Genomic DNA, 14,695 nt, shown 5'->3' on the forward strand with positions numbered 1-14,695 from the left:
GGCTCCACACCAAGTACAGAGCCCAACATGGAGCTCCATCTCACGACCCTGAGATCATGACCTAAGCCAAAACCAAGAGTCGGATGCTTAACCGACTGAGCCACCCACGTGCCCTTTTGCTACCTCTTTTAACAGGAGATAAAGCCTAAAAGGATTCAAGTAATTGGACTGCTGTAATATTGTCCCTGTTATTCTTCCATCTTTGATAAGTATTTCTCTCTTTGTGCTATTCAGGGATCTGGCAACACTGGGCAATGGGAGCATATTCCATTTATACTGTCGACTTCTTTCTTTCTTAGGATGTTGCTCTATAGAGTATGCAAAATGGCACTTTTTGAAACTGAGATTAGATAAAACCTCTTCGTGCACCCCTTCAAATGCATTTAAAAATTTTGAAGTGACTTAAAAGCAACAAAACTCTCAGTTTTGAACCTGTTAAGAAATATATTAAAATATGCATTTCTCAAAATTAGGAAAATTCAAGGTGAGATTTAAAGACATATGCAATAGTGATAAGGATAGGTAATGGGATTTAGGAATCCAACAGAAACCTACAAGGTACAAAGTAAAAGAGTAGGATGAAGGATAAGGGAAAAAGATCGGAAGATGATTAATGTGAATGGACTGAAACGTGTAGGTCAGCCTAGGGACGGAGACAAAGACTGGAAGTGAAGGGAGAGTTTGGGTTTAGAAGTTAGAAGATTAAACAGAAAGCTCATGCCTGGGTTAGCAAAAGTAAAAATACTATACAGAAAACCTGAGTAAAGCACTGAGAATAGATCCGCCATGCAATTGAAAAAAAGTAGGGAAAACTTGAGTCTTTAAGACATTCACTCAGCCTATCTATTCTTTTTTTTTAAAAGATTTTATTTATGTATTTGACAGAGAGAGACAGCCAGCGAGAGAGGGAACACAAGCAGGGGGAGTGGGAGAGGAAGAAGCAGGCTTATAGCGGAGGAGCCTGACGTGGGCCTTGATCCCAGAACGCCGGGATCATGTCCTGAGCCGAAGGCAGACGCTAAACGACTGTGCCACCCAGGCGGCCCCAGCCTATCTCTTCTAAGTAGACCCTAGCACATACTAATCCCACCTTTACTTCTTTCAGTCCAACCTGCACTCAGAATCCACCCAGATCTGGGCATTTGCTAAACAGTTGCATTTATAATTAAGTTTGAGTTGGGTTGTGAGGTGATACATGAGATCCCAAAATTAATAATGGCCTGATTTTAAAATAGACTTTTACAAGTAGTTTGTTTCTTAAATGTCAATCACTACAGAGGGCAAGGAATCTACAATGAAATCATGGTACCATAATACAAAAAGTTATCACATCCAGGTAGAGAGAGCTGTCAAGTCCTCTACTTTTTATTTATGATATTTGGCATACGTAGCTTGTAGATTGAAGCTAATGATACTTAAGCTTTGGGGCCCTCATATCCCCAAGCTCTTTCCAAGGTCTTGGAAGGGGACTCTAGCAATGTGTACACATGCCATATCTTTTTTTTACAGTAACATTTGCAAACGTAAGGTATTTTTGCAATCTTTTCTCAAAGATGGCCCCTAAATTGCATAAGCTTCAGGTTCTAAAACTCTGGAGTTGCCACTGAGCTTGTACACAAAAAACTGTAGCTATCTGTCATGTTTAAACTGTATTTCCTGTATGTCGTGTGTGTGTGTGTGTGTGTGTGTGTGTGTGTGTGTGTGTGTATTTTAGTCTTTATAAGTGCATGTATTGGAAAACATCAAGTTATCCGATTTTCTCCTTTATAAAGTGGGAAAAAATAGAAGTGTACAATAACCACTATAGTTCAATAATTTTTCACAAAATAATAAGGGTATTAGATTTGAAATTATGGTGTATAAATCCCTCATATTTTAAATACTCAACAATTTATTTGGCAGATAATACCAAATAAGGGCTGTATTTTTAAATAATAAACACTTTAGAAACTGGTGAAAAAAATATTATCTTTAGTTCAAGAACCTAAGTGTGATTTGCTTAGGTGAAATAATTTAAATTTACCCTTGCATTTATTGCTTCAATAAGAAAGATTGTCTCTTAAGAGAAATCCTGAGACAAATTTTATTTTATGATCAAAAGCTAGTTATCCCAAAAGTGATTTAGAAGCTTACAAGTGAATTGTTTTATGTCACTTAGAGTACATAGTTATTAAAACTGGAGCCTATCATGCTAAGCTATGTGTTAGATGAATTGGTTTTTACAGTGTTTCTTCTTAAGAGACTCTAAAAGTGACTATCTAACATCAGGTACAACATTTAGAAATCCAAGGAGTTTGTTTATATGCTAGCTGATTTAAAACAAGATTCCATATTAATCCATTTCATTCAGCTTTTAGAAACCATCCCTTATAAAATATGTTTGTTCTGAAAGGTATCAATTCGCATGTGTTTTTTAAAATCAACTTTTCTTAAAGTAAACACTATAACTAGCAACACTATTAATCCAAAGATAGTAAGTTTTATTTCTTAAATCTATACCATGTAGTTTTATTTTCTTTAATTCACCAATTATGATAATTCTTACTTTTGAATGGTAATGCAATTAAATGCATGCTTTACCATTTCATTCATAATTCTTTGGCAAATCAAATGCCTTTTTCATTGGGTCTAATTCTTCTTGATGTTCCATTGCTAAGCAACTAGAAGGAAATTTAAAAACTGTTTTTTTTAAAAATCCTCTTTTACAATTCAAATGAAGGAGCTGCATTCAGTGAGTGACCAACAGCAGCAGGTAACAATAGCTGGCATTTCTTTTCTCCCTTTTAAAAATAGACCATGAATGAGAAATTGAAGCAAGGAGCACATTAGTCTAAGGGGCTGAAACTAAAAGGAACCTCTGTTTTCTTAATGTATGTAGGAATTTGAATTTGGTTTTCATTCCAACCCCAGCATGCCTTCACGAATATTCCAAAGTTATGTAGTTTTGAAGATGGTTTGGTTAGGAACTCTTTCACTACTCACACACACACACACACACACACACACACACACACACACACAATTTTCCCCTCAATGATTAAAATTAAAGTTTAGCAAAAACATAAACTTACCTTTAACAGAAGCTGAATATGAGGAAATGAAGCAGAGAAAAAGCACAGCGAGGAGAATCATATTGACTAGCTACCCTCTAATGCATCCAGTTCCCAGCTAGGAGTCACTGAGAAGTGGACTCTTCTGATGGCAGCGAGGGAGTGACCCTCTTCAGAACCTGCAACAAGCATGTTTATCTTTGGGGAAAGGTCAGATTCCAAACTCCAAAATGAGGACCTAAGTTCACCAAAGAACTCACTATTAATGATTAAACTTTGGTGGGCTGTAGTTTTCGGTCTCTCTCTCTATTTAATTATTTTTTTACTTAAGAAGGAAAATCAAGAAAATTTTCACTTTTGAGAGCTAAACTGGTCTGCCTTCCTATAAATTCAGAAGTGTTGAAGGACAGTCGAGAAAAACTGGTGGTGATACTTTTCTGCTCAATACACAGTCATCATCATCCTATATTAAGTGCTTATCTGTACATTTTGCCACTTTATGTGGGAGGGTGGGGAGGATTCTCAAACTAAGCTAAACTTAATTGAATTTTATTATGTCTTTTACGGTCACCTTGGAATTTTTTTACACTATGTGTATGCTATTATTTAAAAATCTCTCTGAATTTTAGGATTTATTTTTAAATTTTTAAGTTTGCCATCACCAACCACGTCAAAATAATGTTATAGTAGATAGAGCTTTCCATTTTGAAAACTAGATGGTTCTTTTTATGTGTGAAATTAACGGGGTTGTAGCAAATCAGCACTGTCTATCATTAACATGCTAGCAGGCCAATTGAGGATATCATAGTAGACCTGTAGCTATTTCTATGATAGGAAACACTTGTCTGAGTCCTCAGACTGGGTGGATGCTGTCCCCTATGCTTTCTGAATCCCATTTCTAGGAAGATTCATAAGGAGAATTCTAGCCCTTAGCACTTTTACTACAGAAAACTAATTAGGAAATTTCTCTAGAATCAAAGTGAATATCCTAGTATGGCTAAGACTATACTAACTGAACCAACTCTTGTCCTTGAAAACTCCTGCAAGAGAAACCTGCTATGAACAAAACCTACTAAAATGAGATGGTTGGCAGGGGTGGGGGGTGTCTGTGGGGATGTTTTGGTAGGGAATAAAGTACTGGTGAAAGGCTATTTGAATGAACTTGAAAAATACTTACAGCCATGTTTAAGTATAAAATGGGTCCTTGAATCTTCCCTCCTCTTTCTCAAAACCCTTTTCCAGAATCCTAACCTTAAGCTTACATCTTTTAGACAACCCAGATAAAAGACAGCCAACTTAATAGGGTCACAAAATGAAATATAAAATTTTTAAACCTCCAAAGTTGAGCATATTACCTCTTGAAATATATTTTTGTATGAAGAACTGAAGGATGAAAACTGTTTATCTTCTATTGAGATTAAAACTTTATTTGCCCTCCTAAGTTTCATATATAAATCATGGCTAAAGTACTTATACAAAAATAAAATGTTTGGCTGTGACTACCACCTTAAAAGTATAAATAATAAGTTTTTCTGGGGTAAACAGAAAAGGCCATTCTTAGAAAAATGTTTGTTGAAGAAATATAAGTTTTTATGAATTACAGGAATTACAAATACAAGGTAATGTGAAAGTGCTTTGCTGCTTTACTTTTTTTTTTTTTAAGATTTTATTTATTTAGTTGACAGAGATAGAGACAGCCAGCGAGAGAGGGAACACAAGCAGGGGGAGTGGGAGAGGAAGAAGCAGGCTCCTAGCAGAGCGGAGGAGCCTGACGTGGGGCTTGATCCCAGAATGCCGGGATCACGCCCTGAGCCGAAGGCAGACGCTTAACAACTGAGCCACCCAGGCGCCCCTGCTACTTTACTTTTGAATGGATTTCTATGTGCTCCACAATATCTGCATTACATACATAGTGATAGGAAGCTATTATAGATACCTAAACTTTACACGATCATTTATTTTTTAAAGATCGGTTTGAATCGTATATGATTCTGTGAAAACCATCTTTTGTATTTCCATTTGAGGTTCACAGTTACATAGACCTTTAATGTTTGTGGTTAGACTATGCGATGCATGCATGTTACGTGTCTCTTTGGGTAAAGTACCATTTGTTGTCAAGTGTTTACCAGAGTCCAACCAATAAAAGACATATCAGTATTGCCTAATAAAATAAATGCTCTTTCATTTGAGCATTTGCTTTGAACTAGAGAGCTTCTATGAATCACAGTATTAAACAGTCATTTCAGCATAGGATGTTCAAAGATGCCTGTTTATGTTAGTAATAAATAACATCATTCTTTTATATTTTGCTTGTAACTTTTACCTCGTACAAAGATATTTGAAAGAATTAAGATTGTTTCACCAGAAATAAGAATGCCAAACTCTTTTCATATTCAGTGAATTCTGTACCAAAAAAGGGGCACTCTCCTCTGTTGCTCAGTTGATCAAGGAGAGCAAACGTGGCATAATATACGTGGAAGATAGCTCTCCAAATCCATCACCTATTTTACATGGCATGTGAAGCAGGACAGAAGCACAGCACAGTATAAAAATAGCAAGAGCTGCCATCTATGAAACAATTACTACGTATAATACACTATGCCAAGCACTTTAGATTTTTTATACTATATCCTAACAATCAATTTACATATTAGAAAAATGAGGTTTCATTAATTTAGTAAAAAATAACTTAAGAAATATAGAAAAATAAACCTTAAAACCTAATCACTATTCTCCTTTACTCAAAAAAATTAGAGATGGGAAGTGGAAAAATTGATTTCTTAAGGATGACAGAGAAATATTAATTGGGACTATCACTAACTTTAGTAAGTCCATCACAATTTTGTACAGTGGCTAATGGAGCACTTGACTGCTGTGTTTAGATGTTCCAGGCTGAACATACGGGGGGAAAATTGATCTGTGCTAACCAGGTCAAAATCAAATAATAGATTTTAAAACAATTCTATTGCAAAGAAATTCTATTGGTAGTACATGACACTGTGGAATATCTGCTATACAACCATTTTGCAGTGACAAATAAGAGACTATGACATAAAGATGAATGACTAATTCCAAAGTGCAGTTGTGTTTCTGTTGAGTATCAGAGGTTATTAGGAGTTAACTCATTTTCATAGATTGGAAGACAAATGAACTTCACCCACTAGAGGTTGGAAGGAAATGTATTACCCTTCCAGATATAGATATAGTAAGTCAGGCTATAAGATAGCTATAGAGGGGGGAAAAAGTCTTTATAACATTAGAACACCTTCTCTGTTCTTAGAAAAAAAAAGCATGACATTAATAGGGAAAAAAAAATTCGGAAGGACATTTCAAGTTACCCCTAAGTGGTCATAATAAAGTTTAATAGCATTTTCAATTCAGTGAGGGAATTAGAATTTTCAAGAGGTCTTGCAAAAAATAATTCTGTTAGGTTGAGAATATTCTTATGATGATCACATCATAAGATCTCTTTTATACCGAGGCAAAATTATAGGAGAATACATAAACTATGTTAAAAGGTATACCTTAAGAATTCTCTTTAAAAATATAAACACCTAAGTGCCTAACACTAAATGTCTTTCCTTAACAAGAATAAACTTGAAACTTAGGTTTGAAACATTTGAAATCTAAGGCTCTCTGAGAAGGATAGTAATTTTTCCAAAATGAATTTATTAAACAAACTTTACTCTCATCCCCACCTACACACACACACACACACACACACACACACACACACAAACATTTGACAACAACAACAAAAAATCCTTATGGTTCAATAATAACCCAACAGCTCCCTAAGAACAGTCTAACTTTACATTATCTTTGGCCACAAAAAAAAATCCCTGAATTTCTAGCATTTAAAGGAGAGAAATGATGACTCTTTCAGTAGACTACTATAAAGAAAACAAAATTTAAATTTGGATCAGATTGATTTATTTACTAAAGCAGTCCAGATATTTCCCATAGAGCCTGCACCCAGTTATTCCTATTATTATCTTACATTATTTGAAAAATTTGTTTTGGGTTTTTTAAATTAACAGACCAATATTGATACATTACTGTTAACTAAGATCCATGCATACCTTGTTTTATTGCACTTCACTTTATTGTGGTTTGCAGATCAAATTGGTGCCATTTTTCCAACAGCCTTTGCTCACTTTATGACTCTGTGTCACATTTTGGTAATTCTTGCAAAATTTCAAACTTTTTCCTTATTATTTTATTTGTTATAGTGATCTGTGATCAGAGATCTTTGATGTTACTATTGTAATTGTTTTAAGGCACCACAAACCATGTCTATATAAGATGGAGAATTTAATAAATAAATATCTGTGTTCTGAGTGCTCCACTGACCAGCTGTTCCCCCATCTCTCTCCATCTCCTTGGGTCTCCTTATTCCCTGAGACACAATATTGAAATTAGGCCGATTGATAACCCTACAATGGCCTCTAAGTGTTCAAGTGAAAGGGACAATCACATGTCTCTCACTTTAAATAAAAAGCTAGAAACGATTAAGTGTAGTGAGAAAGGCATGCCGAAAGCCAAGATAGGCTGAAAGCTAGGCCTCTGGTGCCAAACGATTACCCAACTTGTGAATGCAAAGTTCTTGAAGGAAATTAAAAGTGTTAGTCCACTGAACACAAGAGTGATAAGAAGGTGAAACTTCTTCTTGCAGATATGAAGAAAGTTTGAGTGGTCTGGATTAGAAGATCAAACCAGCCACAACACTCCCTCAAGCTAAAGCTTAATCCAGGGCAAGGTCCTAACTCTCCTCAATTCTCTGAAGGGTAAGAGAGGTGAGGAAGCTGTAAAGTTTGAAGCTAACAGAAAAGTTTGAAGAAAAGTTTGGAGCTAGTAGAGGTTGGTTCATGAAGTTCAAAGAAAAGAGTCATCTCCATAACATAAAAGTGCAAGGCAAAGCAGCAAGTGCTGATGTAGAAGCTGCAGCAAGTTATCCTGAAGATCTAGCTGAGTAATTCATGAAGGTGACTACAATAAATAATAGATTGTCAATGTAGAACAAACAGAAGAAGATGCCATCTAGGAATTTTATAACTAGAGAGAAGTCAATGCCTGGTTTCAAATCTTCAAAGGACAGTCTGACTGTCTTGTCAGGTGCTAATGCAGCTTGTGACATTAGGTTGAAGCCAATGCTCGTTTGCCATTCAGAAAATCCTAGGGCCCCTAAGAACCACGCTAAATCTACTCTGCCTGTGCTCTGTCAGTGAAACAACAACGCCTGGATGATAACACATCTGTTTATAACATGGTCTACTAAATATTTTAAGCCCACTGTTGAGACCTACTGCTCAGAAAAGACTTCCTTTCAAAATATTATTGCTCAATGACAATGCATCTGGTCACCCAAGAGCTCTGATGGGGTTGTGCAATGAGATTCATGTTGTTTTCATGCCCATTAACACAATATCCATTCTTCAGCCTGTGGATCAAGGACTAATTTCAACTTCTAAGTCTTACTATTTAAGAAATACATTTCATAAGGCTATAGCTGCCATAGATAAGTGATTCCTCCGATGAATCTGAGCAAAGCCAATGAAAAACCCTCCAGAAAGGATTCACCAATCTAGATGCCAATAACAACATTTGTGATTCATGGGAAGAGATCAAAATATCAATATCAACAGGAGTTTGGAAGAAGTCAATCCCAACCCTCAGGGAGTACTCTGAAGGGCTTAAGACTTCAGTGGAAGAAGTAACTATAGATATGGGGGAAATAGCAAATGAACTAGAATTAGAAGCAGAGCCTGAAGATGTGGCAGGACTGTTGCAATCTCATGGAAAACAACAACAACAACAACAACAACAACAACAACAACAACAACAACTTAACAGGTGAAAATTTGCATCTCGTGGATGAGCAAAGAAAGTGGTTTCTTGAGATGGAATTTACTCCTGGTGAAGATGCTGTGATGATCGTTGAAATGACAACAAAAGATCTAGAATATTACATAAACCTAGTTGATGAAGCAGCAGCAACAGAGTTTGAGAGGATTGACTCCAATTTTGAAAGAAGTGCTATCAAACAGCATTGTTGTATGTGAGGTGTGAAGTAATAACCCATTGTGGCCTTTCCCTGATGATTAATGGCATTGAGCATCTTCTCAAATGACTGTTGGCCATCTGAATGTTTTCTTGGGAAAAAATGTCTACACAGGTCCTCTGCTCATTTTTTAATCTGGTTGTTTGGGTTTTTTATATTAATTTGTGTATGTTCTTTTATATTTTGGACATTTACCCCTTATTGGATGTATGCTTTACAAATATTTTCTCCCATTCAGTAGGTTGCCTTTTTATTTTGTTGATGGTTTCCTTCACTGTGCAAAAGCTTTTTAGTTCAATATAATCCCAATTGGTTTATTTGTTTTGTTTTTTAGCTTTTGTTGCCCTTGGACTAGGAAACTGGTCCCAAAAAAGTATTGTTAAGCTTGATGTCCAAAAGCTTATTGCCTATGTTTTCTCTTAGGAGTTTTATGGTTTCAGGACTTATATTCAAACCTTTAGTCTATTTGAATTTATTTTCTATATAGTGTAAGATAGCGATCCAGTTTTCCCAGCACCATTTATGGAAGAGACTGTCTTTTCGCCATTGAATATTTTTGCCTCCTTTGTTATAAATCAATTGACTATATATGCATGGGTTTATCTCTGGGCTATATATTCAGTTCCATTGATCTATATGTCTGTTTTCATGCCACTACCATACTGCTTTAAATGCCTTAGGTTTGTAGTATAGTATCAGGTAGTGTGATACCTCTGGCTTTGTGCTCCTTCTCAAGATTGCTTTGGCTATTCAGGATCTTTTGTGGTTCCATACAAATATAAGGATTATTTGTTCTAGTTCTGTGCAAAATGCCCTTGGTATTTCAGTGGGGATTGCAATGAATCTGTAAATTGTTTTGCGTAGTACGGGCATTTTAACAATATTTATTCTTCCAATCCATGAACATGGTATATATATTTATCTGTGTCATCTTTAATTTCTTTCTTCAATGTCTTACAGTGTTCAGAATACAGGTCTTTCACCTTGTTGGTTAAATTTATTCCTAGATACCTTTTTTTTGATGCAATAATAAATGGGATGGTCTTAATTTCTCAGTTAGTTATTCCTGTACAAAATGCAACAGGTTTCTGTATATTATCCTGCAACATTACTGAAGTCATTTAATAGTTCTAATAGTTTTTTTGGTAAATAAAGTCTTTGGGGTTTTCTATATACAGTATCATAACATCTGCAGGTTGTGACAGTTTTCTTCTTCCTTACCAATCCAGATGCCTTTTATTTCTTTTTCTTGTCTGATTACTGTGGCTAGGACTTCCAGTATTATGTTGAATAAAAGTGGTGAGAGTGGCCATCCTTATCTTGTTCCTGATTTTAGAGAGAAAGTTTTCAGTTTTTCACATTAAGTATGATGTTAGCTGTGAGTTTGTCATATGTGGCCTTTTTTATATTGAGGCATTTCTTTCTATACCCACTTTGTTAACAGTTTTTTTTAAATCATAAAATGATGTTGAATTTTGTCAATCTCTGCATCTATTGAGATGATCATTTGATTTTATCTTTTGTTTTGTTAATGTGGTGTATCACATTCATTTATTTGTAGATGTTGAATTATCCTTGTATCCTTAGGATAAATCCCACTTGGTCATGACTTATGATCCTTTTAATGTATTGTTGAATTCAGTTTACTAATAATTGTTGAGAATTTTTGCATCTGTGTTCATCAGGAATATTGATGTTATCTTTGGTTTTGGTATCAATATAATGCTGGCCTCGTAAAATGAGTTTGGAAGTGTTCCAGTTTTTTATGGAATAACTTGAGAAGGATAGGTATTAACTCTTCTTTAAATGTTTGGTGGAATTCACCTGTGAAGTTGTCTGCTCCTGGACTTTTATTTTTTTGGAGACTTTTAAAATTACTGCTTCAATTTCATTGCTTGTAATTGGTCTACCCAGATTTTCTATTTCTTCATGATTCAGTCTTACAAGGTTGTGTGTTTCTATGAATTTATCAATTTCTTCTAGGTTTTCCAATTCGTTGGTATATATTGTTCTAGTAGTCTCTAAAAAAACTATTTCCTTTTCTTATCTTGTTGCACTAGCTAAGACTCCCAGTAAGATGTACTTTTTATATTTTGTATTCTCTTCTGAATTCTGTCACTCCTCTTCAAATCTTTTCTCCACTTTATTTCTGAGGTTTTTGTTTGTTTGATGTTGTTCTAACTTCCATCATTAAAAAAAATTATCTTGGTTTGAAATATTGGGTTATAGTTTTCATATGCTTTTTTTCTCTATTTCATATTTTATTATAGCAACTTAAAAAGGATTCAACTGTAATCCTTTTTGTGTTACATTTTTAAGCTAAATAAGTTATTCTTTACCTTTAAGAGGGAGGGATGGGTATAATAGCTTCCTAGCCTCATGGTTCTAAAGCTTCCTTTCCTCATGTTTTCATACAATGACACCTATGTATCCTTGTCATTTCTGAGCTCTGTCTCTTCTCTCCCACTCTTATTTGGACCTGCATTTTTCTTTGCCTCTTTTGTCCCTGTCCTGTTCAACTTGGATTCTACTCCCAGAAGTTTCTCCTTAATGTTGGGCTTTGTCCAAGAAGGGAGCTCAGGTTTATTAAGTTTTATGAATTCATAAGCTCCATATCTCTCCAGCACTTTCAGACCTTCCTGCTCCTCCCTTTGTACTCACCCTGAAATTATAGTCAGCCAGTTTTGCTCCTGATATCATATTGGTCTCCCTTGCTTTTCAGTGAATACCTGTTGTCAGTTTGGGGGCCCTCCCACTCTCATGGCCTTTGGATGCTCTGTCGTCTTCCTGCTGTTTCCTTCTACACAGAAACTGACACTAAGTTGACCGTTTGTTCCCACCTGCTTATATTATGAGCTTTATGAGGACTCTTTTTCACTTAGTTATGTTTTACCCATGGTCTGTATTTGTTGTTATTACTGTTTTGCTATCCAAGGTGTTCTACCTGTTTTTATGAGGAGATTCAGACTACAATGCCTCCACAGTTATCTTCATAGAGCTTCAATATTCATGTATTAATTGGGGGGGGGAGTTATATTTTTTCAAGTTTTAAATTTTTCCTATATTTTTGAAATCAATCAAAATGCAAGTTGAAATGATTATAGTATGTTGATTCTGCCTTTTAGATAACTTTCAAGTAATTTAAAAGTTAATTTGTTTTGCTTTCTTAGCCTAAAATTATTGTCCTCACAAGCATTATTAGTCTATTCCCACACCTCCCCACTCCCAACTGGCTGAAGGACACTCTTAGACTTAATGAAATGACAGAACTAGGCTTAAAATCATGGAATTTGTAATGACTGCCCAATGTTCTCAGGCCAAACATTTAGAGGAGCTCGTAACTGTATTTATTACCATTTGTTGTTGGTGTTGTTACAAAATTCTGGTTCTCTCTGAGCCCCTTTCTCACCCTACAAACTACAGTCCAACTTAACAAACTGGCTGCCAATTATCTGATTGTGGTCTATGTTTTGTTTAGCCTGCTCACTATTTAAAAAACGAACAAACTAAATCATTGCCAACACTTAAAAACCAGACTTCACATAAAAATCCAGGTTCCTGGCTGCTCTTTAAAAATTGAGATCTGGTGTAATGAAGCCCATATTCCTACTTGGAATTTGTGCCCTGACTAAACAGAGAATGGTCTCTCAGGTTTGTGACACTTTTCTCCCAGACAGTTTCTCTCATTTGTTACCTTCTAGTCCTCATAGACATTATAGGTTTGTAATCCATGAACTAGTATCTTTGATTTCAAACTCTTATTTTGGCTTAAACAACTAAATATGTGCTGATGATTTCTAAACCTGTTTCTACTTAGATATCCTGCATACTCTCCAGAACCCACATATTCAATATCAAACTATTTTCAAAACCTAATTTTCTCCCACTATTCTCTAAATGACCCAGTTAACATAATTGCATTCCTACAGTTGTCCAAATTAAAAAACCCTTAGGGTTATTCTTTCCTCCTTTTTTTTCATCCTACCCATAGCTTTTCAATCATGTGCCAAATTATGACATGTCTTTGCTTTTATAGCTCCCAATATTTTGAATACCTTTCTCTTCTTGATATCTGGAAAACCACTTACTTTCCAAGATGGAGCGAAATTACTCAATTTCTAAAACTATATCCCCCGTCTCCAAGAGCATTTAGTTGCTCCTTTTCATGTATAGGCATCTCAAGTACATTGTATGTTGTATGGGTATTCATTTACTGCTGGCTTTCCCACTAGTCTATGGATTCCTTACAAGGACAGAGATTATGATTTAGTTATCTTTATATGAACAGTACTAAGACAAAAATATGAATTCAATAAATGTGTCACATAAACAAATACATGAATTTTATAAATCAACGAATGAATGAAAAGATTATTTCATATCATGAATTTACTTTCCTGTACTTTCTATATTACGCTTCAATTTCTGATTAAATCCTCCCCCCCATTTTTTGCTGGCACTTTTTTGGTGCTTGCTTTGTATTGATAGTAGAATCACTTAAATTTTTGCACCACATGACTGTAAAGTTAAAATGGCTATAGCAAAAGAAAACTTATTGACTCCACCAGGACAGTATGAGGATTTTTAAGATAACTTTAAAAATTCTGCTTTAAATATATAGGGATGCCAAATATTAACACTGAAAAAATATATTATTACTCGTAAACAGAATCCTGAGAGGCATTGAACAGCTGTTGAAAAATTCGGCACATCACTATGCCAGCCTGAGTTTAATGACCTACATGTGAAGGGCTACATATCCAATTACTAATCCTCACTCAGCTACTCTTTGCCCTGATATAGAGGCAGCTGAAAAAAGATGCCCTACTAACATCAGAAATGGATCCAGACTTTGTTGTTAATGTTCAGTTAAGAGATCTTTTAGATTTAAGATGAGGAAGAAACAGGGAGTGACTCACACTCTTAGAGCTGACACAGTTTTTCAAGTAAAATTTGAGGGTTTAAAGCAAGAATGACTTCAGTTTTGTGACTAGAGAACTCAAATTCTAAATTTAATTTTCTATTCATTAAAGTCTTCAAACATGTTCAAATATGTTTTCAAATATCAAGAATAATTTACTTCACAATTCTTTCCGTACCAATACGGCAGTCTTCTATTCATCCATTCATATCTCATTCTTATCTTCAAATTCTGCAATAATCACCAATTAGAAGTAGGTTAAAACAAAAGCTAAAAACGACAGTCTACTAGATTATGTTTCAGTTCTCCCTCAGTTGACTTGGTCTATATATAGAAAAAGATCATATAAGGTCACGTATTATAAACAATGAAATGTCACATGATGTTTTGCAAAACAGCATAGGAAAAATAGTTCAAGGAATGAATGGAGAGTAAGACTAATGACTATAATGAAGAAAAAAATTGAAACATTCTAGATTTAAATGCATCTAACTGGGCATTTGACTCACTCTTTAAATTTGATTTTCCATTTGAGTTGTGTGAAATCATGTGATACTGACAACCTTCCTCCGTATACATTATAGCTTAGGTGTAGCTATGCTTTCCTTTCATCTCCTGTAGAGAATTAAAGAGCCCTCCATCACTGTTTCGCATTTAAAATTT

At 35.1% G+C, this 14,695-nt stretch overlaps 1 protein-coding gene across 1 annotated transcript in view; it reads right to left on the bottom strand.

The window, feature by feature from the left end:
• The window catches only part of MTTP (microsomal triglyceride transfer protein), a 45,101-nt gene extending 41,869 nt beyond the window's left edge, over positions 1–3,232 (bottom strand). The window contains exon 1 of the mRNA XM_045792397.2: positions 3,072–3,232. Coding sequence (XP_045648353.1) covers positions 3,072–3,132 — 61 coding nt within the window. The 5' untranslated portion in view covers positions 3,133–3,232. The remainder of the gene's footprint in view (positions 1–3,071) is intronic.
• Between the last annotated feature and the right edge of the window lie 11,463 nt (positions 3,233–14,695).

Source organism: Ursus americanus, chromosome 8, assembly GCF_024610735.1.
Source record: "Ursus americanus isolate L20-20 chromosome 8, mUrsAme1.1.p, whole genome shotgun sequence".
Taxonomy (NCBI): Eukaryota; Metazoa; Chordata; class Mammalia; order Carnivora; family Ursidae; genus Ursus; species Ursus americanus.